This window comes from Ornithorhynchus anatinus, chromosome 2 (genome assembly GCF_004115215.2).
Source record: "Ornithorhynchus anatinus isolate Pmale09 chromosome 2, mOrnAna1.pri.v4, whole genome shotgun sequence".
Classification (NCBI taxonomy): domain Eukaryota; kingdom Metazoa; phylum Chordata; class Mammalia; order Monotremata; family Ornithorhynchidae; genus Ornithorhynchus; species Ornithorhynchus anatinus.
Genome location: NC_041729.1, coordinates 529,705 through 553,283, shown reverse-complemented (window position 1 = coordinate 553,283; position 23,579 = coordinate 529,705). Strand labels below are relative to the sequence as shown.

Genomic DNA, 23,579 nt, shown 5'->3' with positions numbered 1-23,579 from the left:
TCGGTTGGAGGACTGCTCTCTGCTCTCCCTCCCTCTCACACTGGGAGACCATCCCAGCGTGGGGAGAAGGACCGGACAGGAAGCGGGTCCAAGAGGATTATCTTGTACTGGCTATCCTGGCTCTCAGCATGTTGCTTGGAGCAAAGTGAGTTCTTAATGAGTACCATTCTTGCTCACATCATCCTCAAACAACGAATGGTGGTTTGGTGGTGACACAGCAGATAGCACATGATAAAGTGACCACCCCTTGACCTTATCCCCTTTTTGACTCTGGTCCCCGCCCCAACCCCTATCCTAACCTTGACCTGGCTGTTGGTCAGCTGACTTTGATTTTTGACATTAGTAGGGAGGTGCCACCCTGACTTTTGATGGCTGATTGTCATGCTGTGCCATTCCTCTGTGACCTGTGACCCCCCCACAGAAAAAGGGCCTGGGGGAGGGCTTAGAGAAGCAGCATGGACCATTGGATAGAGCACGGGCCTGGCAGAAGGACCTGGGTTCTAATCCCAGCTCTGCCACTTGTCTGCTGTGTGACCTCGGGAAAGTCATTTCACTTTTCTGTGCCTCAGTTATCTCACCTATAAAACAGGGGTTAAGACTGTGAGCCTCATGTGGGACAGGGACTGTGTTCAACCTGATCAGCTTGTATCTCCCCCAGTGCTTAGTACAGTGCCTGGCACAAAGTAAGCACTTAACAAATGCCATAAAAAAGGGGGGAGAGTGTTTGTGTGGGTGCACTCAAACTGCCCTGCTGCACAGGGCCCCGATGGGCCCTAATTTCCCTCATCCCAATCCCTCTCCTGCTTCCTGCTCACCCTTGGGGGACCCAGGGGACTGTGGGCCAGCTGTTCTGTCTTGCCTTGGAATTTTCTGTCGTATCCCCCGGCCTGTGTCTCTCCAGCCCCGCTCTGGTTTGACACGGGACCCAGGGACAGAGGAGGAGGTGGGGCATCTGAAATTTCCCAGTGAGAAGCAGCTGCTGTCTCTGTCCATCTGTCCGTCCATCCATCCGTCCGTCTGTCGGTTTGGCAGAATCTGACTGTATAGTTTCCATTCCTTGTGGCTTCAGAAGGAGCAAAGGGAGAAAAGTTAGAGAGGCAAATGGCTCATCTGGGCTTAAGCTTGGGTGCTGACCCGCTTGATCAATCAGTCAATGACACTGAGGGTTTACTGTACTCAGAGCACTGTACTGAGCACTTGAACTACCCCGGGGTGGGGGGGAGGGGTGTCCCTGGGCCAGGGAGTCTGCTGGCAAGGGGGTCCCAGGAGTTTGCAGGTCAAAGGTCCAAAGCACCGATTAACTTCCCAATATGCTGCATCACCCTTCCACCTCCCCAAACAAAGGTCAAAAGGAAGTGTTGGAACTGAGGTGGCCTCTAATGGTGCCAGATTTCTCCTCCCTTGCTGTTGGGGCAGGGGGCTTCAGCTCTCTCCTGGAACCGCTGAAGGGACCACAGGGTTGGGGTCGGGGGCATCTGGGGTTTGTCCCCTGCTGGGTTTGGGTGATGCATGGGGTTCCTGGCTTCCCCCTAAACTATACATGAGCTCGTTATGGGCAGGGACTGTGTCTGTTTTGTTGCTGTATTAGTACAGTGCTTTGCACACAGTAAGCGCTCATTAAATACAAATGAATGAATGAATAAGCTCTCTGTGGTCAGGGAACATATAATCTCCCAGTTTGTACTCTCCCAAGAGCTTCATACAGTGCTCTGCACAAATTAAGTGCTTGGTAAGTACCATTGATTGATTGATTGATTGATTGACCCCCAGGGGTGGATGTCAAAAAAGATTCTGTTCATGGATCACCAGGATCCTCCACTCTGGTGCAGAAAGCTGGAGGGAAAGGGCTTGGGTCCTGCGCCAGGCCTCTGGGAATTTGAATGAGTCACTTTGGCGATCCATCAAAAGCATGGAAATAATAATAATAAGGGGTTTGTTAAGCGCTTACTATGTGCCAAGCACCGTTCTAAGCACTGGGGTAGATACGGGGTAATCAGGTTGTCCCATGTGGGGCTCACAGTCTTCGTCCCCGTTTTACAGATGAGGTAAAGTCACAGAGCAGGTATTAGAACCCATGACCACGAAATGCTTTTAAGAGTGAGGGACTGGGAGCTGGGAGACTGGGTTCTAGTCCCTGGTCTGCTGGGTGACCTTGGGCAAGTCACTTAACCTCTCTGGGTCTCCATTTCCTCCCCTTTAGAATGGGGTTTATAGGCAAACAGCTTGGGACTGGGAAATTGGGTTGCTAGAGTCCTAGTTCTGAGCCAGCTCTGACCCTGACCTGCCCCATGTGACCTCAACACGGGGCACCTCACTTAAGTGTTCTCACTTAAGCCCATTTTACAGAGAAGGAAAAAGGTTAAGAAAATAGGCTAAGGCATATGCTCTACTTCCCTCACAGACTGTGAGTCCTGGGTTGAGGAGAGATTCTCCTGGATCCACCTCAGCATTGGACACAGTGCTTAGCACTTATAATCAAGCACATGCAGGAGCTCTCTAAATTAGAAAGCCATTTTGAGGTGATCTGGTTAAAGGAACCATGGTGATGATGGAGCAAAGTGAAAGATTTCTCCCCCCAACCCAGTTTTTAATACATTCCAGTTCCTTGTCAGAGGGGGAGAGTGAGGCCAAGGACTTGATATTCATTAAGCTCTTACTACGTGCCAAGCACTGTACGAACAGTCCAGACACAGTCCCTGCCCTACATGGTGCTCAGAGTCCAAGAGGGAGGGCGAACAGAAATCAAACCCCATTTGACATGAGGAAACTGAGGCACAGAGATGTTAAAGGACTGGCCACAGAGTCACAGAGCAGGTAAGCGGCTGAGGATTAGATCCCCGGCCCTTGACTTTGAGACCTGTGCTCTTTCCACTATGTTTTGCTGCTCTCACCCTCTGCCCAGTGTCCGTGCCCAGCAGCCCACTGCCCAGGCCAGGTGGGATGGAGCGCTGAGGTGCTGCTGCCTGCCCTCCTCCCGCTCCCAGGTTCCCCGGCCAGTCCTGGGGAGACTAGAAGGGGGGCGGGGGGGGACGAAGGGCCCCTTATCTCTGCTTGGACATCGCAGCTTCCTTTGGGCTGCTCAGCCAGGTGGCTCGGAGGACAAAGGGGCAGCTGTTCTCTCCCAGTTCCTTCGCTTTCAGGCCTGGCTAGAATTCTGGCCGGCTTGTCCGTGTCTCAGAGCCGGGTGATGAGGCAGGGCCCTGGGTGGTGGGGGGCCTGTGGAGGGGACTCAGCCACCTCGGGCTCCTTCCTCCTGTCTTGAAAAACAGGCTTGTATTGGTGGGAAAACGGTTTGGACCCTCCCCATTTTCCTCCGAGAAAGCGAGTCCAGCTCTTCCCTCTTCCCCGGGCAGGTGGGCCTCTTCTGCTTCCCATTAGTCCACCTTGGAGGATGATCTTGAGAAGGTCGGGGGCAGAGAGGGTACCCTGCCCATTCCAGAAATCGGGGTCTGGCCCGGTCCTCGCTGGCCTTCTTCTCTCCACCGGACACCCTGGCCGCTTACTCTGTGGTACATGCTCTGTGGGGGACATCCTGCCGCGTACACTGTGGTACTCTGCAACGCGACCCCCGAGCCCTGAGGGTCATGCGGACCGTCCTCCCCGGCCCCGGCTCTGCCAGCCTCCTGGGAAGCCTCCCCTTTCCCCCTGCTCCCAGTCCGTCCATCCATCCATCCATCGGTCCGTCCGTCCATCCGCTGGGCCCGGGCTACGGGCGGGAGCGTCCCCGGGCCCGGATCCAGCCCAGGAGAGGGATGAAGGCACGGCCCGTCCTGCGGGTTCTCCTGCTCCCCGGCCCCGGGACCGGCCTCGCCGCTTTCACATTCCAGCCGCCCCTTCCCCGCCCGACACCCCTCTCCCCATCAACCACCCACCGCTCCCGCCTGGGCTCCAAGGGTCAGCTGTCCCAGGACTGCGCGTCCCCCTTGCCGCTGACCCTCGGGAGGTGTGGGAGGGATGGGGGCCGGACTCAGCCCGCTCACTCGGGTGGTCCGGGCCCGGGGGAGAGGGACCCAGCCAGGCTGGAAACAGCCACAGCCACCGCCTCTGGGGCTAGGATTCGGGTTTGCCGGTGCACACCAAGGTCACCTGTCGGGGGGGCCCCGAGGCATGGGCGAGGGGGTCCAGAACACTCTGAGCGGCTCGGGAAGGGGGGCGGGGAAATCCCTGCCTAGAGGGTCCCCAGCTGCATCCCTGTCCCCCGCTGCCTCTGGCCCCAGCTACGTTCTCATTCTATCTCCAGCTGCGATCAAACAAAGGCAGTGGCTGAGCGCCTACTCTGTGTAGAGCCCTGTGCTGAGCGCTTGGGACAGCGTAAAGGAGTTAGGAGAAATGATCCCTGTCCTCTGGGAACTTTCAGTCTAGCCAGGGAGACACAGTTAAAATATCTGCAAGAAGAATAGCCACTATTGAAGGTTAGTGAAAAATTGGGTATCCATTGTAAGCACTCGAATAATGTGAGGGGGTATGAATGCATGCCTGTTTGTGTGAAAAGGGGCTGGGGTGGCGGGGGGTGTGTGCTGCATCTTGGGGTGTCGGGAGTTCATCTGGGAAGGTATCCTGGAAGAGGAGGAATTTTAAGATTTGACTGTGGGGAGGGAGGAATAGCATGAGCCAGAGAGTGGTGTGGCCTAGTGGAAAGAACTTGGACCTGGGGAGTCAGAGGTCCTGGCTTCTAATTCCGGCTTTGCCACTTCCCTGCTGGCTGACAAGTCACTTCGCTCCTCTGGGCCTCAGTTTCCTCCCTGTCAAATGGAGATTCAATCCCTGTTCGTCCTCCCCATTAGACCGTGTTCTCCCTGATTAACTAGTATCTACCCCAGCACTTATTACAGGGCTTGGCTGTACTGTAATGATGTTATTATTACTATTATTGTTATTATAGGATGGAGGTGGGAGGGTTGAGAGTGCTGCCTAAAGGATTGTCAGGACCCTTGAGGAACCTGGTCACTGCCCCATCCCCGATCCCTTCCCCCAACCCAGGCTGTGAGCTACGGAGCCTTTCCAATTGGCACAATCATTTACCATGTCTCCCTGTTTCCACGGGCCTCCTCAGCCTGGGGGCCTAGGTGGGACGGGCCTAGGTGGGACAGGACTGGTGCTGTGGTTTTGCGGATTCATCCCAGCACTTAGCATGTAGTAAGTGATCTATAAGCACTATTTTTGTTGTTATTATTATTATTGATTAGAATTGATCAGTCCATCCATGGTATCTATATAGTGCTTACTGTGTGTTGAGTGCTGTGCTAACTGTGAGGATGCCAAGCTTGCTGCATCCTGGGGACTGCCTGGGAGCCAAAGAAGGTTGAGAGCAATGAACAGCCCTCCGGCCTCCTCTCTCCTCCTCCCTCCCCTTCCCTCCTCCCCCCTCATTCAGGCTCCTTTCTGTCATTCCAGCATCTCCAACAAGGAGCTGTCGGAGCTGATCGAACAGTTGCAGCGAAATGCCGACCAGGTGGAGAAGAACATTGTGGACACAGACGCCAAAATGCAGGCGGTGAGCGGAGCGCCCCCCCCCCCCCCCCGCTCCCGCCGGCCTGACCCCAGGGGACTCGGGGACTCACCCCCCGCCTCGCCTCCTCCCTCCAGGCTGATCCTGAGCGACTTGGGGAACCCCTCACCAGTCCCAGCTCCTCCCTAGTTCTGGCCCATGTGCAGTTTGATTCCAAAGTGACTGTCTGATCTCCAGCGGGTCATAATAATAATAATATTAATGATAATAACTCTGCCCTCGATCAGGTCTGGACACAGCTCTGGGCACTTTCTGTTTGGTAATTTCATGGCTAGTCTAGACTCTTACTGTGACAGTAGGAGGGTCATTTTTGTCTTGCTGGGAGGTAGCGGGATGGATCAGAGACATGGTCCCCTGCTGGAATCCCACAGACTGCTGCTGGTATTGGACTTGAGGGCCCCTCAGGCCGGCCTCTCACCTGGCCGGTCCTCTCCTGCTTGGGATGGAAACATCATGAGGACCCTTTGGTGTGTCCAGCACTAGCTTCCCCCGACGGCGGCTCCCTCTGCCCAGTCCTGAGGCTTGGACATGAGGCCCGTGGTCACGGGAACTGGGAGGGGGGTCCTACAGGGAAGGGGATCAGGGAGTTCCCCCCCAGGATCATGTACCATATACGGGGATTTCCACTAAAGGCTCTGGGTGACATCCCCACCACGTGGGCTGCATATCCCAGGGAGGGACAAGGCAGCCTGGTGTGCCTATAGTGGGTCCAGAGGCTGTCTCGGGCATGACATTCATTCATTCATTCATTCATTCAATCATATTATTAAGCGCTTAAGGTGTGCGGAACACTGTACTGAGTTCTTGAAAGAGTACAATACAACAATAAACAGTGACATTCCCTGCCCACAACAAGCTTACAGTCTAGAGGGGGAGACAGACATTAATATAAATTACAGATATGGACATAAGTACCATGGGGCTGGGAGGGGGGATGAATAAAAGGAATGCATCAGGGCAGGGAGTGGGAGAAGAAGAAAGGAGGGCTTAGTCAGGGAAGGCCTCTTGAGGAGATGTGCCATCAGTAAGGTTTGAAGCAGGGGAGAGTCATTGTCTGTTGGATATGAGAAGGGAGGGTGTTCCAGGCCAGTGGCACAGCGGGGAGCGGTGGGCAAGGGGAGGGGTCGGGTGTTTGGGAAGGCTCCATGGAAGCCACAGTGGTAGCCCTGTCCTCGAAGGACTCCCACTGGACGAAGCCCCTTCTCTTCCCCCAGGACCTGGCACAGATCAAGGAGGGCCGCCCCGCTCAGTACCGAGATGTCGCCATCCAGAAGGTGTCCGACTCTGAGAAACTCCTCTACGTCCTGGAGGCTGACGCGGCGATTGCAAAGCACATGAAGCACCCTCAAGGGGACATGATCACTGAGGAGTGAGTGCTGACTGAGTCCAGTACATCTGCCATAGGGCTGGGACCCCCGGCCTCCCCTCACCTCCCCCAACTTCCCCCGGGCTCCTTGTCTTTCACCAACTTCTTCGGTCCTCTCCTGATGCCTACAGTGGCTTTCCCTGCCCTTCTTTCAGCTCTGCCCCCGGTAGAGGCTCAGTCCTGGGCTCCACCCCCAGCGGGGTCTTGGTCCTGGGCTCTGCCCTCAGCAGGGGCTCGGTCCAGTGCTGTATCCCCGACAGGAATGAATTGATCAATTGATTATCTCCATGTCCAGTATCCGGCAGTTGAAGGGGCGCGTGGCAAACCTGCGGGAGAAGCACAACCAGATCTACACTCTCACTGCGAAGGAAGTGAACCCGCCGGTCAACTGGGACTCGGTGGTCAACGAGAAGCTGGTATGGCTTCCTTGAGATCCCACAGAAGGTCAGGGCTGGCGAGTTGGGGTTGCGGCTTCCCCCCGAGGGAGATCAGCTCCCTGCAGGGTTTAGTTTTCCCTCAGCGTTTACTCTGTGCCAAGCACTACCTCGAGCACTGGGGCAGATACAAGATAATCAGATCGGACGGGGTCCCTGGGGCCATGAGAGGGAGGGAGGACGAGCAGGGTTCTCGTCTCCACTTCAGGGAGGAGGAAATGAGGCCCAGGGAGGGTCAGTGACAGGGCCGAGGCCACCCAGCAGGCTGGGGGCAGAGCTGGACCTAGAACCCAGATCTTCTGGCTCCCGACCCTGGTCTCGCTCTCCACTGGACTGCACCGGCCTTAGCAGGGGTTCCCTTCAGTAGGTTCAGTGTTCTGGGCTTAGGAAGTATTCTCTGCCACCTCAGTCCCTCCCGTTTGTCCTGGGGTTCCCTCATCCTGCCCTGGCGGGTGGAGAGGGGACCTGGGCAGTCCAGCCCCCGGGAATCCCTGGTAATTGATTTTTGCATCCATCTTCCTGCTAGACTCTAGGCTCCTCGAGGACAGGGATTGAGTCTACTGACCCCTTTGAAGCGTGTAATACAGTGTTCTGTTCACAGTAATCGATGTGCCCTAGTGGATAGAGCACAGGACTGGGAGTTAGGAGACCTAGGTCATAATCTGGGCTTCTCCACTTGCCTGCTGTGTGACCCTAGACAAAGACACTTGATTTCTCTGTCCCTCAGTTTCCGCAACTGTAAAATGGGAATTAGGCACACGTTCTCTCTCCCCATTAGGCAGTGAGCCCCGTATGGGGTAGGGACTGTATCCAACCTGATTGTATTTCATCTATTTCAGTACTTAGCACAGTGTTTGGTACATAGTGCCTAAAACATACTATAATCACTACTGTTATCATTATTACTAAAATTGTTATAGTAGGGGCTTAGTAAATGCAATCGATTGATGGACTGGAATTATTGTCACCGCTCCACTCCCAGCCCAGACAGAAACACCGGCCAAGCTGTCCAAGAAACCCAGGGCTGGACCAGGGTGGGGGTGGGGGAACAGGCAGGCCGGTGGGGGAGCTGGCCAGGGTGGTCGGGGGGGAAAGGGTGCTGGCGTTGCCTATCCTCTTCCCTGTACGCTCACTGTGGACAGGGAATGTGTCTGTTATATTGTTATATTGTGCTCTCCGAAACACTTAGTACAATGCTTACTATTTTGTTTTGTTGTCTGTCTCCCCCATTTAGACTGTGAGCCCATTGTTGGGCAGGGATTGTCTCTATCTGTTGCCAAATTGTACATTCCAAGCGCTTAGTATAGTGCTCGGCACATAGTAAGCGCTCAATAAATATGATTGACTGATTGACTTCATCCTGCCCATCCGGTCTCCAGGGAAGCCTGAAAGGCCAAACATTTGGGACGGACCTGCCGCTGGTAGACCAGCAGGTAGAAGAACACAACATCTTCCACAATGAGGTCAAGGCCATCGGGCCCCACGTCAACAAGGATGGGGACAAGGTAGGGGCCTGCCGGGGCCGGTGGGAGATGGGGAGGGTTTGAGGAGGGGGCGCTCCCACCTTCTTGTTCCAACCTCCGTGGTGGCGGTGGCTGCGGCCGCTGCTGTCTGTGCTGTCTCCAGGAGCAGAATGCTGACCTACAGGCCAAGTACCAAGCGCTGCTGGTGAGGACCCCCTCCCCCCCCAACCTCCACCCCTAAGCACCTGTCTTCCTTCCTTCTCCCACCTCCTCCTCCCAAGTTCCCCAGGCTTCCCCCTCCCCTAGGAGAGGGGGAGGGTTCCCAGAGGGCAGCTGGTCGCAGGTCCCTGGTGGAGGTCTCGGTGGGCAGTAGAAGAGTCAGGGCAGGGAGTCATCTGGCCGCTGGCCAACTGGTACCTTGTCCAGCCCAGGCCCAGCTCGGGACACCTGCATGTGCCCGCTGCTTCATACCCGGTGCCCGCCTCCCTCTCTCTCCTGTGGGTGCTGACACTGGTCCCGTACCTTGGACATGGAGCCTGTGTTCATGGGGACCGGGAGGAAGGACTCTGGGAACTGGAGCAACGGGGGTCAGGGGTCTCCCGGGGCCACACTCTGTATTCTGTGATTTCTACAAAATTCTGATACAGCCCATAGCATACAACTGTCATGTCCAGGTCCGCAAAGGGGCATCAGGTGCCTGAGTGGGCACTGGAGGTCCTGGGGAGGTACTGCCCTGGGCCTGGGGAAGGTCTGGTGTTTGGGGGAGACCCAGTGCCTGGGCCTGGGGGAGATCTGGTGTCTGGGGGTGGTCTACTGTCTGGGGGGAATCCTGGTGCCCTCGGGGTGGTTCGGTGCCCCGGAGAGACCTGGTGACCCCTGGTTCCTGTTGAGACGAAGCCTCTTGCTGTCATCTGTCCCTGCACAGGCTGGGTCTCAGGAGCGGCAGCAGCACCTGAGTTCACTGCAGGATTACATGCAACGCTGTACTAACGAGCTGTACTGGCTGGACCAGCAGGCCAAGGGCCGCATGCAGTACGACTGGAGTGACCGCAACCTTGACTACCCCAGCCGCCGCCGCCAGTACGAGGTACTGCCGAGGGGTCGCAGGGTCATGGGGTCACTCGCCCCTATCCTCCACACGTGTATGGTGGCATTTCCAGGATCCCTCCCTCTTGATGGGATCCCGTGACTGGGCACTGGTATTTACTGGGAGCCATACTGGGCACTCTGTCAGGTTCCTGTCTTGTCTGATCTTGGTACTGAGTGCTTGGGAGAGGACAGTACAAGAGAGTTGGAAGACGTGATCCCGGTCCACAAGGAGCTGACATTCTGCAGAGGGAGACAGACATTCAAATAAATTACAGATAGGGGAAATGGCAGAGCGTAAAAATATAGGCATAGGTGCTGTGGGGCTTGGGGTAGGGTGAGTATCAAAGTGCTTAAGGGGTACAGACCCAATTCCCCAGGTGAAGCAGAAGGGAGAGTGAAGAGGATGGGAGATGAGAGGTTAGTGGGAGAAGGATTTCTGGAGGAGGTAAGATTTTGTTAGGGCTTTGAAGATGGGGAAAGTGCTGAACTGTCAGATATGAATGGGGAGAGAATTTCAGGCAGAAGGGAGGGAGGGAGCAAGAGGTTGAGCGAGATTGAAGTACAGTGAGTAGGATGGTGTAGAGGAGTGAAGTGTGTGGACTAGATTATAGTGGACACAGTGTGGCCTAGTGGAAAGGGTCTAGGGGTCAGAGGACCTGGGTTCTAATCCTGGCTATACCGATTACTTGGTGGAGTGACCTCCGGTAATTTTTCTGTGCTTCAGTTTTCTCATCTGTGAAATGCAGATTCAATACCTTTTTATGGTATTTGTTAAGCACTTACTATGTGTAAGGCACTGTTCTAAGCTCTGGGTAGACACAAGTTAATCATGTTGGACAGAGTCCATCCCACGTGGGACTCAGTCTAAGTAGAAGGGAGGACAGGTATTGAATTCCCATTTTATAGATGAGGGAACTGAGGCACAGAGAAATTAAGTGATTTGCCCAAGATCACACAATTGGTGAAGGAGTCCTCTGACTCCCAGTCCTGGGGTCTTTCCTGTTCTCCCTTCTAGACTGGAAGATAGTTGTGGGCAGGGAACTTGTCTGCCAACTCTTTAGTACTCTCCCAGTGCTTAGTAGAATGCTTTGCACAGAGTAAATACTCAATAAATACTACTGATTGATTGATAGCCTGGGAGCTCCATGTGGATCAGGTACTGTGTCCAAAATGATTGACCTGTATCTATCTCAACACTTAAAACAGTGCTTGACACCGGGTAAGTGCTTAACAAATACCATCAGTAACAACAACAACAAAAAGAATTAAAAATTGGTAGGATATCAGCCTTAGAAGAATGGTGAGGAGTTTCTCTTGTTGCAGAGATAAATGAATGACCTCACATTCATCAGTTAACTTTGTGCTCTCTGTGAGACAGGGATCATTTTTGACCTGCTTATCTTGTATCTTTCTCAGCACTCAGTTCAGTACTTGCCATCTATGAAGTTCCTAAATACCATTAAAAAAAGATTGGAAGTTTTAAAGAAGTGGTGAGATGTGTGTGGAATGGTTTTTTGGAGAAATTATCTGGGCAGCAGAATGAAGTATGGGCTGGACTGGGGAGAATCAGGAGTCAGGGAGGTCAGTGAGGAGACTGAGGCGATATTCGAGATGGAATATGACAAGTTCTTGGACCAGCGTGGTGGCAATTGAGATGGCCAGGAAGGGGTGGATTCTGGGAAGTGTCACGTAGGAAGAATAGACAGGATTGGTGACAGGCTTAATATGCGGGGTTGAATGAGGGAGATGAATCGAAGATAATGCCAAGGTTGCAGGTTTGAGAGATGGGGAGGATGGTGATGTCTATGAAGATGGGAAAGTCAGTGGGAGGAGAGGTCAGAGGAGGGAAGATGAGGAGGTCTGTTTTAGACGTGTTGAGTTTTGAGCTCCTAACAGAACTTCAGGTAGAGCTGCCTTGGAGGCAGGAAAAAATACGAGGCTGCAGAGAAAGAGAAGGGTCGGGGCTGGAGAGGTTCAAGGAGATGGGGTTATTGTCTCTTTGTTTTGTGTCTCCCTGAGTCTCTTTCCTGCCTCTCCTAGAATTTCATCAACCGGAACCTAGAGTCCAAAGAAGAGAGAATCAACCGGCTGCACAGTGAAGGGGACCAGCTGCTGAGTACTGAGCACCCAGGGCGCAACTCTATTGAGGTGATTCCCCTGCCCCTGCCCCACACCCTTCCTCTCAGCCCTCATCCCAAACCTTGCCATCCCCCCACCTGCCCCCAAACTAGTGTCTGACACCACCCTGTGTTTGTCCCCTCAACCTGCCAGTGACATTACCTCAGCACCTGCCTACTGTGTGCAAAGCACTGTACTGAGCACTTGGGAGAGAGAACAGAGTTAATAGACACGATCCCTACCCTCAAGGAGTTGATAGTCTACCTGGGGAAGCAGACAGACACAGATTGCTATCAATCAATCGAACCCCTACTCTATGCAGAGCACTGTATTGAGTGCTTGGGCGAGAACAACACACTTGATATAGGCATGATACCTACCACTGAGAAGCTTACAGTCTAGCTGGGGAGGTAGATGGACACAGATTACAGTCAATTGGTAGTATTTATTGAACATCTACTCTGCGCAGAGCATTGTGCTAAGTGTTAGGGAGAGAACAATAATCAATGGTATTTACTGAACATTTACAGCGTGCTGAGCATTCATTCAATTCATTCATTCAATAGTATTTATTGAGCGCTTACTATGTGCAGAGCACTGTACTAAGCACTTGGAATGTACAATTTGGCAACAAATAGAGACAGTCCCTGCCCACTGATGGGCTTACAGTCTAATCAGGGGAAACAGACAAAAACAAGACAACTTAATAGCAATAAATAGAATCAAGGGGATGTACACCTCATTAACAAAATAAATAGGGTAATAAAAATATATACAAATGAGCACAGTGCTGAGGGGAGGGGCAGGGAGAGGGGGAGGAGCAGAGGGAAAGGGGGGAAGGGGGATTAGCTGAGGGGAGGTGAGGGGGGGCAGAGAGGCAGCAGAGGGAGCAGAGGAAAAAGGGGAAGCTCAGTCTGGGAAGGCCTCTTGGAGCAGGTGAGCTCTCAGTATGACAGCTGAGCATTGTACTAAGTGCTTGGGAGAGTACAGTAGAGTTGGTGTAGACAAATTCCCTGCCCATAACAAATTTATAGTTTAGAAGGGGAAACAAACGTGATAATAAATTACGAATATGTACATAAGTGCTGGGAGACGGAGGGTGGGGTATCAAGTGCTTAAAGGGAACAGATCCACGTGCGTAGGTGACGCAGAAGGGAGAGGAAGTTGGGGAAAAGAGGGCTTAGTCAGGGAAGGCCTCTCGGAGGAGATGGGGTTTTAATAAGGCTTTGAAGGTGGGAGGGTGGTGGACTGTCGATGTGAAAGGGGAGGGCGTTCCAAGCTAGAGGAAGGACATGGACAAGGGGTCAGTGGTGAGATAGACCAGATAGAGGTTCAGTGAGCAGGTTGGTGTGGGAGGAGTGAAGCAGGTGTTCTGGGTTGTAGTAGGAAATCAGGGAGGGGAGAGAAGAGGGAATGAACTGATTAAGTGCTTTAAAGCTGATGGCAAGGAGTTTGTTTTATGTGGAGGTGCATGAGCAACGACTGGAGTTTCTTGAGGAGTGGGGAGACATGGACTGAACGTTTTTCTGGAAAAATGATCCAGGCAGCCAAATGAAGTTAGGACTGAAATAGGGAGAGACAGGAGACAGGGAGGTCAGTGAGGAGGCTGATGAAGTAGTCAAGGCAGGATTTAAGTGCTTGGATCAGTGTAGTAGCCGCTTAAATGGGGAGGAACGGGCAGGTTGTAGCAATATTGTTAAGATAGAATTGACAAGATTTGATTGACTGTCTGGGTTGAATGAGAGAGATAAGTCAAGGATAATATGAAGATTATGGGCTTGTGTGCCACCTATCATGATGGGAAAGTCAGAGGGAGGATAGAGTTTGGGAGGGAAGAGAGGAGTTCTGTTGAGTTAATATAGAGCTAATAATGGAATAAATATAGACACGATACCTGCCCTCAGAGAGTTTATCTTACAGCCTAGGGGGGAACTGTCCAACCCTGCTTCAATTCAGTTTGGGGTGGGGCTTCTGCATCGACTGGTTCTGTATGACCTCCCCGTGAACTTCCCATCTCCCTGAGGTGAAGCCCTGAGCTGGGGCTCTGGAACAGACCACCCCCCTTCCGAATTCCCTCAGCCCCCCGGTCCTCCAAACTGCTCCAGATGATGAGTCCAGGGGGTTCTAGGTTTCCGGGGATGGGGTTCCATTGTCTCTGGTGCCATGATGCAGGCTCACATGGAGGCTGTCCATGCTGACTGGAAGGAGTACCTCAACCTGCTCATCTGTGAGGAGAGCCATCTGAAGTACATGGAGGACTACCACCAGGTCTGGCTCGAGTCTCGGAGGTTGGAGGGTGGTGAGGGAGGATGACCCCTGGCTGGGGGAAGGGAACTGGGGTCAGGGAGGGGGCACCTGAGCTAGGGTCACTGGTGGGGAGGAGTCCCCAGAGGGGCAGCTAGAAACCCTCAGGGAAGAAGTGGGGCAAGGAGAGATTGGTCAGGGAAGCCAGTCATCAACAGGAGGAAGACAAGAGTGGAAAAACGGTAGGTGAATGGATGAGTACGTAGCAGGAGAGGATGGGAACTGACTCATGCAGCGAGGCGGGCAATGAGCAGTTCAGCGCTGGGGTGGGTGGATGTGGGCTGGGAGGAGAAATCAAGGAGGCCTCTTGTGGAGGGAGGTTCAGAAGGCACTGAAGCTGGGAAGAGTGTGGTGTAGTGGATAGAGCACGGGTCTTAGAGTTAGAAGGACCAGGGTTCTAATCCTGGCTCCGCCACTTGTCTGCTGTGTGACCTTTGGCAAATCACTTCACTTCTTTGGGCCTCAGTTACCTTCTCTGTAAAATGGGGATTGAGATTGAGCCCCATGTGGGGCAAGGATTGTTTCCAATGGGATTACTTTGTATCTACCCCAAAGCTTAGAACAGTACCTGTCATACAGTAAGTGCTTAACAAATACCATTAAAAAAAACAAAGCGTAGGGCTCTGGCTGTGTGTAGGGAATTCTGGGTGGGAATTGAGTCAGGCCAGTGGGTGATTCTGAGCCAGTTTCCTGGGGAGGTGGGTTGGGGAGGGTTCTCCCTGCAGAGCCTCCCAGCTACAAGGCCCAGGGGAGCATTTGAGCTCGGGATCCAGAGATCCCAAGCAATTGGGTGGGGAGAGACCACCCAGAGGACCATTCTGACCTCCTCTGAGGCTTCACCCTAGGGCCTCCTACCTGGCCACTGGGCCAGTTGACCTCCCTCTCTCCCTGCAGTTCCACAGAGACGTGAAGGATGCCCAGGAGCTCCTGAGGAAGGTGGATGGAGACTTGGACCAGAAGTACAGCCCTGACTTCAAGGATAGCTTCCAGATTGAGTCGCTTCTCCGGGACCTTGATGTGAGTGTCCTGCCCTTACTGAGGAGGGCCAGTGGTGGTGGGATTGGCATTTACTGAGTGCCTATGGCACCCAGTGTGCTATACTGAACGATCATGGGCACAGTATGCTGAATCGAGCACCTCTGGGGCTCAGAATGCTGAACTGAGTACCCAGAGTGCCCTGCCTTCGGTACTGAGCACCCATGGGGACCTGCTTGCTGTTCTGAGCATCCACGGGGCCCAGGGCACTGCTGGGAAGCAGCGTGGCCTAGTGGAAAGAGCACAGGCCTGGGAGTCAGAGGACCTGAGTTCTAAGCCCAGCTCTACCATTTGCCTGCTGACCTTGGGCAATTTCTCCATCTGTAAAATGGGAATTGATCTTATCCCATCCTCCTTAAACTGTGAACCCTATGTGGGACAAGGACTGTGTCCAATTGGATTAGAACTGTGCTTGACATATAGTGAGTGCTTAATAAATACCATTATTATTGTTATCATCATTATTCCTGAATGCCCACGGGGCCCAGCATGCTGAGAAGCAGCGTGGCTCAGTGGAAAGAGCACGGGCTTTGGAGTCAGAGGTCACGGGTTCAAATCCCGGCTCGGCCATTTGTCAGCTGTGTGACCATGGGCAAGTCACTTAACTTCTCGGTGCCTCAGTTACCTCATCTGTAAAATGGGGATTAAGACTGTGAGCCCCACGTGGGACAACCTGATTCCCCTGTGTCTACCCCAGCGCTTAGAACAGTGCTCGGCACAGAGTAAGCGCTTAAAAAATACCAACATTATTATTATTATTGAGTGCCTTTGGGGCCCAGAGTGCCGAGAAAAGTACAGTAGCAGCATGGGTCCCCTACACTGACCATGACAAGTATATGGTCTAAGAGATGAGCTGAGGCCCAGGGCAGCACCCCCGCCCACCGTGGGACCCCCGGCAGCTCCATCTCGGGGCAGGGCCCTTTGGAATCCGTGGCCCGGCTCCCTCCGCTATCCCAGAGGGCTTGGCTCTGGGCCCCGGCTCCGGGCCCCACGGGCGTCAGCTCCAGTCTCCCTTGCCAGGACCAGGAGAAGGCCCTGGACAAGTATGAGGACGTGGTACGGGCCCTGCAGAAGCGTGGACAGCAGGTAGCGCCACTCAAATTCCGGCGGGAGACCCCGCTGAAGCCCATCCCCGTGGAGGCACTCTGCGACTTCGAGGGCGAGCAGGTGAGCAGGGGTGAGCTTTGGGGAGCCTCAGGGGGCCGCGGGAGGTCTCGGGGAGACTGCCTAGCAGCCCAAGAGAGCTTAGCACTACCCCCTGCCGGGTGGCCAGGAGCCCACCTGTTTCCTGTGACCCCATGGTGACCCCCCTGCTTCCAGTCAGCCTGTCCCCGCCTCAGAGTGGACACAGCTCAGGGTGCCCGTGTTTCCAGCTTCCTTCTGCTGCAGCTCAGACTCTGAGCCTGTGTTCCCTGGGGATTGGTGGGGAAGGGAGGGTGGCATGGGGGTGGGAGCGTGGCTGACACAGGTCTCTGGAGCGAGGGAGGATCGGGGCTCTCCTGGGGCACCCTCCAGGTGAGGACATGTTGGATGGACTTCCACCCATTGCACCTGTGACGTCACTAGACTGTGTGTCTGGTGTCTCTCATGACTCCTGGATTCAGGGCCAGAGGGTCCCTGGGTGACTGCCCCTGCACTGTGCTAGTCCTCCCCTGACTGCTGACCCCCCGGCCGCCATCCCCAACCACCGCCTCCCCACTTCCCCAGGGCTTGGTGTCGCGGGGAGCCCGCTACACGCTCCAGAAGAACAACGGGGAGACCTGGGAAGTGACCAACGGTGCCGGAAACAAGCTCACTGCCCCCGCGGTCTGCTTCATGATCCCCCCCACTGACCCAGAGGCCTTGGCCCTGACTGACAGGTATGTCCCCACCCTGGTCCTGACTGATGGTCACATCCCAGGCCCTGGCCCTGACTGATGGGCTTGTCCTGTGCGTTGGCCCTGACCCTGGCAGACAGGACAGTCCCAGGCCCTGGCCCTGACTGATCGGCACTTCCCGTGCCCTGCCCCTGGCCCCGACTGACAGGTCCACCCTGTAACCACTACCTAGGCAGGGCGGAGGGAGAAGAGTCACAGGAGGCTCAGGTTTGGGTCCTTGGAGATGAATCAGCATCCACTCCTCTTGGGATGTGACTGACTCCCGGGCCCGCCACCTTCCTTTCTCCAATCTCCGTTCCGCCCCCCGACTAAGCCCACTGTTTCTTGGGGTGGATGGGCACATGGTCAGTGGAGCCGCTTCGGGATGTGGGGAGGGGCTTTGCTCTCTAGCCTGCCCTCACCCCAGCCGTGACCCTAAACCTCCCTGCCTGCAGTCTGAGCAGTCAGTACCGGAGTGTGAAGCAGAAGGCAGCAGGGAGCCGGAAGGCACTGCAGCAGCGGTATGAGGCCCTGAAGACGGAGAACCTCGGAGGTGGGCGCTGCGACTCCCCCACGTCCCCTGCCCCGGCCCCTTGCCTGCCCGAACATCCCCTCTGTGGGGCCCAGGGGGACTGTGGTCAGCTTGCTTAATTTCACTCTGTAGGGAGGGGACAGCTCTCTTGTGCCCCATGCACGAAGGAAGTCTGAAGCTAGAGATGCCAGCGCAGAGCTTAGACTCCGCCCTGCAGTCTCCTCTGCCTCTGTTGTCCCTGCTGACCTCCACTGCCTCTGTTGCCCCTGCTGACCTCTGCTGCCTCGGCTGGCCTTCGCTGCCTCTGCTGGCCTCCGTTGCCTCCACTGTCTCTGCTGCTTCTGTTGGCCTCAGCTGCTCCCTGTGCCACCTCTGCCCCCCACTTGGCAGAAAGGGTGAAACAAGGGGCACTGTCAGGCCCAGCCCTTCTGGTAGCCTTCTTGGAGGTGGGCCTGGGGCAGCGGTCCCCTCTGCCCCATCGTTGAAGCCTCTGTGGCCACCTCTAATCACCCGCTTCCCCGTGGCCAGCTGCAGCGGCTCCGGACCTGCAGGGCCGCCAGCTGCTGGCCAGTTTGGACAAGGTGAACAGCGATCTCGACCGGCAGGAGAAGGCCATCACCGCCCACCTGCGACCGCCGCTGGAGCAGAGCCGGGCCGTACAGGACAGTGCGGAGAGGGCCCAGGACCTCAAGGTGACCAGGCCGGGGGAGCAATCGGAGGCCCGATTTGCCCCTGATTTTACCACACTGTGTGCCCGGGCTTCTGACTTCTGAAGGGGGTCAGGGCGGCTGCCTGAACTCTGGGCGGGATGGCCCCCAGCCTCATCTCTGGCCAGTCTGACCCTGGCTGGGATTCCACGGCTCGGGAACGCTCCAGGTCCTTTCATTCATTCAATAGTATTTATTGAGCGCTTACTATGTGCAGAGCACTGTACTAAGCGCTTGGGATGAACAAGTCGGCAACAGATAGAGACGGTCCCTGCCGTTTGACGGGCTTACAGTCTAATCGGGGGAGACGGACAGACAAGAACAATGGCACTAAACAGCGTCAAGGGGAAGAACATCTCGTAAAAACAATGGCAACTAAATAGAATCGAGGCGATGTACAATTCATTAACAAAATAAATAGGGTAACGAAAATATATACAGTTGAGCAGACGAGTACAGTGCTGTGGGGATGGGAAGGGAGAGGTGGAGGAGCAGAGGGAAAAGGGGAAAATGAGGCTTTAGCTGCGGAGAGGTAAAGGGGGGATGGCAGAGGGAGTAGAGGGGGAAGAGGAGCTCAGTCTGGGAAGGCCTCTTGGAGGAGGTGATTTTTAAGTAAGGTTTTGAAGAGGGAAAGAGAATCAGTTTGGCGGAGGTGAGGAGGGAGGGCGTTCCAGGACTGCGGGAGGACGTGACCCAGGGGTCGACGGCGGGATAGGCGAGACCGAGGGACGGTGAGGAGGTCCTGGTATGTCCTCCGAAGTCCTGTGTGATGCCATCCCACTACCCTGTAGTCACTGGGCACACTAGCAGCATGGCTTAGTGGCTAGAGCACAGGCCTGGAACGCAGAAGGTCATGGGTTCTAATTCCAGCTCTGCCACTTGTCTACCGTGTGGCCTTAGGCCAGTCACTTCACCTCTCTGAGCCTCAGTTACCTCATCTATAAAATGGGGATTGAGACTGTGAGCCCCACATGGGACAGGGACTGTGTCCAACCCGATTGGCTTGTATCCACCCCAGCACTTAGTACAGTGCCTGGCACATAGTAAACACTTAACGAATACCAATATTATGAAAGCAGCATGATGTAGTGGATAGACTATGGGTCTGGGAGTAAGAAGGAGCTGGGTTCTAATCCCGGCTCCGCCACTTGCCCAAGGCTGTGAGCCTCATGTGGGACAGGAACTGTGTCCAACCCGATTTGCTTGTATCCACCCCATCATTCAGCACGGGACTTGGCATATAGTAAGTGCTTAACAAATACCAAATTATTATTATTAGCTCTGGACAGGATTAGGGAAACTGCCCCCTGCCCTTTCCTACCCTGTTCCATCCAGAATCTGTCCAGGCCTCCTAGGGCTCTGCTCCTACCAGGACCGCCCCACCCCTCTGTCTAGCAATGGATTTGTGCGGGCAGATCTTGTTGGCTGATTCAGTGTTCTCTCCCACACACTCAGTGCAGTGCTCTGCATGAATTAAGTGCTCAGTCAATACTGATAATTGGTCTCTTCCCCCCGGACCCACACTTGGGCCAAGATACCCGTAATGTCAATCAGTCGTATTGCCGGCCAAGCTCTGTACTGAGCATGGGGGAGTGTAATGGAGAAAGGGACCTGAAGGTGTGCTGTGGGATGAGCACTGTACTGAGCCTGAGGGAGTGTAACTGAGGGACACGGCCCCAGCAGCTCAGAGCTCCCGGTGTCACGGGGAGAGAGGTGCTAAAGTGAACTTTGGACAGGAGGAAGAAGAGTGTGGAAGAGGCGGATGCACTGATGCCCCAGCGGGCATCCGTGCTTCCAGACAGAGCCAGGCGGAGCCGGGGGAGGCACGTGGAGGGGCCGGGGTGGGGTCGTCCACCCGATCTGGGCCCTGAGCGGGGACCGGGTCCTTTCAGGCCGCAACTGACCGACTCCACCGCCTCGAACCTGAGAAGACCCGCAGCGTGGCGGAGAGCGAGGCCTTTGTCCAGGCGGTGCCCGACAGCGGCTGTGCCGCCCTGCTGCGCAGCCGGGCAGAGGACACCAGCCACAAGTACGATCGCCTCGTGCAGCTCCTCACCTCCGCTCAGGAGAAGTAAGTGCGGGGACAGAGACAGAGCGGAGATGTGGACAGTGGGGCATGCGGGGAGGAGGAGTGTTGAGGGTCGGGGGTCACAGACACTGGCCTCACCCTCAGGGTGGACGGAGCCAATCGGCTTGAGCGCAGCTTGCAGCAGGGGAGAGAGTCCCTGGCCCGGGTAGAGAACAAGCTGGCATTGGAGGACACCATGCCCGCAGAGGGGCTGGCATTGGACAACAAGAAGCAGGAGCTGGCGGTGAGTGGATGCCCCTGCCCACTGCGCCGGGCCATGTCAGGACGGCCCCCTGGCCGGTCCCCAGGCCGGTCTCCACCGACCACCAACCTTCCCTTGTAGGACTGAATTCTCTTACCCCGACACAGAGGCAACCAGCTGGTCAGGAGTGTCCTCTCACCTGGGCCCCTGGCTCATGTTTTGATTTTCTGGTATGCACATATGTGCACATTTTGGCCTTCTAATCCACACACGTGCACATTTTGGTCATTCCCTGGTCTGCCCACATGCACCCATTCTATTATTCTCCTGGCACACATGCACACACACACGCACACACACACACGATCACATTCACAGGCATGTGCCTCCTCTGGTATTCTCCCCCCCCGCCCCCCCCATGTGCCTGTTATGGTATTCTCCTGGCATTTGCACACATGCAGCCATTCTGGTATTTTCCTGACCCACACATGTGCCCATTCTGGAATTCTCCTAGCAGGCACACACACACATTCCCATTGTGGTATTCTATGCATGAGTGCACACACACACACACACACACACACACAAAGCACCCCTTCCCCCTCCCGGGATTCTTCTGGCGCACATGCCCTCTCATGTTCTGGTCTCCTGGTCTACATACAGGCATCCATCCCAGTGTTCCTCGTGTACAAATGTACTGACTCATTCCCCTCCTGATACCATCGTGCCTCTTTCCACCATCTCTGGGCCTCCTTTCCTCTCCTTCTGTCTGTTGTCCACCCGTTGCCCGGCCTGTCCTCCCTCTACCCTCACCCATCGGCGGGGGGCCAGCTCTGGCCACTGCTGCGCTCTCCCCACGGGCCCCAGGCCACCGGCCATAACAGGCAGACCGTGACCATCCGTCCGTCTGTCCTCTGGCAGGCCATGGGCTCAGAGCTGCAGGCCACGCAGCCCCTCCTGAAGGAGGCAGAGCAGAACCTGCAGCAGGCCAAGAGGAGCTGCGGCGCCCTGGCCAGCGGGTTCCAGGAGCACTGCCCAGACATCGAGCGGCAGGAGGCCGAGGTCAGCAGGCTCCGGCAGCGATTCGACGCCCTCGGCAAGCAGATCGATAGCAGGTGAGCCTTCTGTTGCCGCTTCAGTCAGATTTGGGGAGACCCAGGGGTGGGCGTGAAGGAGGGCTTCTCCTCCTCTCTCCCGGCTCCAAGTTGTGCCCATGGTTCTTCCTCTCCCCCGCCTTTGTGGGGCCCCAAACTCTCCCCCCTTTGCTGGGCCCTAAGCTCTCCCACCCCTCCCCACTGTTTCCCGAGCTCTCCAACATTTTTGCACCCCTGTCTCCCCAACCCTACCGTATCCTGGGCTCCCCGACTCTGCAGAGCCCCAAGCTCTCTCCTCTTGCTGTGCCCCAAGCTTCCCCACTCGACTCGGCCGCACCCCAGGCTCCCTGACCCCGCAGGGCTCTCCCTCCAAGCTCTCCCTCTCCCTGCAGGGCTTCGAGTTCTCCCCACTCACTGTGCTCTGGGCTTACCCACCCCCCTCACCGTGCTCTGAGCTCTCCCACCCCACTCTGCTCTACCCTGGACTCCTCTACCCCACAGGGTTCCAAGCTTTCCTTTTCTCCTCTGCTAAAGAGCTTTGAGGTTTTTTCCCCTCACCCCACCCTGCAGGGCCCCAAGTTCTTTCCCTTCACTGTGGCCCAGACCACCCCTGCCATGAAGCTAATAATAATAATAATAGTATCTGTTAAGCACATACTATATGTCAAGCACTGTTCTAAGCTCTGGGGTAGATACAAGCTAATTAGGTTGGACACCGTCCCTGTCTTATGTGGGACTCACAGCCTTAATCCCCATTTGACAGATGAGGTAACTGAGGCCCAGATACGTGAAGTGACTTGTCCAAGGTCACACAGCAGACAAGTGGTAGAGATTAGAACCCAGGTCCTTCTGACTCCCAGAGCCATGCTCTATCCACTAGGCAGCTCTGCTTCCCTAGTTCTCCCCCACTGCTGTGCCACGGGCTACCTGCAATTGCAGTCTAACAGAGCAGAGGCCAGAGGGTGCAAAGTTGGGGAGGAGCCCCGCAGAAGGAAGCTGCAGAGCTGCGGGCAGCCTAGCTCCTTTAGGCTGTAAGCTTATTGTGGACTGGGAATGTCTGTTTATTGTTATAGTGTACTCTCCCAAGCGCTTAGTACAGTGTTCCACACACAGTAAGAGCTCAATAAATGCGATCGACTGACTGACTGCCGGCTCCTGGCCGCCCATCCAGGTCCCGGAGTCTGCAGAAGGCAAAAGATGCCTATTCCAGCTACCGCAGCGGCTGTGACCAAGTGAACCAGTTCCTCGCCAACGTCCCGAGCTACGAGCCCCAGGAGACTGACAGCGTCGACCAGGTGGAGACGAAACTGAGGAACCAGAAGGTAACCTAGCAGTGGTGTTTATTGAGAGCTTACCGTACACAGGCTACGGTACTGAGCGCTCAGGAGAGTGCGATACGACAAGCGTTGGTAGATACGATCCCTGCCTAGCAGGGGCTTCTGGTCTATAGAGGGAAACAGACACTAAAATAGATTACTGATAGGGGATGGGTCAGATAATAAAGATTTGCTCATAAGTGCTGTGGGTCTGGGCAGAGCCACGTGTGTAGTTGATGCGGAGGGGTGGGCAGGTAGGGGAAACAAGGGCTCTGTCAGGCAGCTCCTCACTTCCCCTAGATAGCACCAGGAGTGGGCTGGGGACAGGAGGGGCAGTGGTTGCCCAAGGAAGAGGCCTGGCAAGACCGGGGGAAGGGCAGCCTGCAAGTCAGTCTCGGTGGGGTCAGTGGTCCCATGGGGCCCATCCCCCTGAGGCCGTCAACGGCGTTTACCCAACACCAGCGGTGGGGCGGTGTGCTTAGACAC

General features: G+C 55.3%; 1 protein-coding gene across 1 annotated transcript in view; it reads left to right on the top strand.

Moving 5' to 3' along the window:
- The window catches only part of PPL (periplakin), a 36,301-nt gene that overhangs the window by 5,767 nt on the left and 6,955 nt on the right, over positions 1–23,579 (top strand). The window contains exons 2-18 of the mRNA XM_029048982.2: positions 5,395–5,494; positions 6,724–6,878; positions 7,171–7,291; positions 8,689–8,814; positions 8,936–8,977; positions 9,698–9,859; positions 11,902–12,009; positions 14,152–14,247; positions 15,178–15,300; positions 16,339–16,485; positions 17,026–17,177; positions 17,630–17,727; positions 18,241–18,398; positions 20,306–20,484; positions 20,587–20,725; positions 21,605–21,798; positions 22,949–23,099. Of these exons, the coding sequence (XP_028904815.1) occupies positions 5,395–5,494; positions 6,724–6,878; positions 7,171–7,291; positions 8,689–8,814; positions 8,936–8,977; positions 9,698–9,859; positions 11,902–12,009; positions 14,152–14,247; positions 15,178–15,300; positions 16,339–16,485; positions 17,026–17,177; positions 17,630–17,727; positions 18,241–18,398; positions 20,306–20,484; positions 20,587–20,725; positions 21,605–21,798; positions 22,949–23,099 (2,251 nt within the window). The remainder of the gene's footprint in view (positions 1–5,394; positions 5,495–6,723; positions 6,879–7,170; positions 7,292–8,688; positions 8,815–8,935; positions 8,978–9,697; positions 9,860–11,901; positions 12,010–14,151; positions 14,248–15,177; positions 15,301–16,338; positions 16,486–17,025; positions 17,178–17,629; positions 17,728–18,240; positions 18,399–20,305; positions 20,485–20,586; positions 20,726–21,604; positions 21,799–22,948; positions 23,100–23,579) is intronic.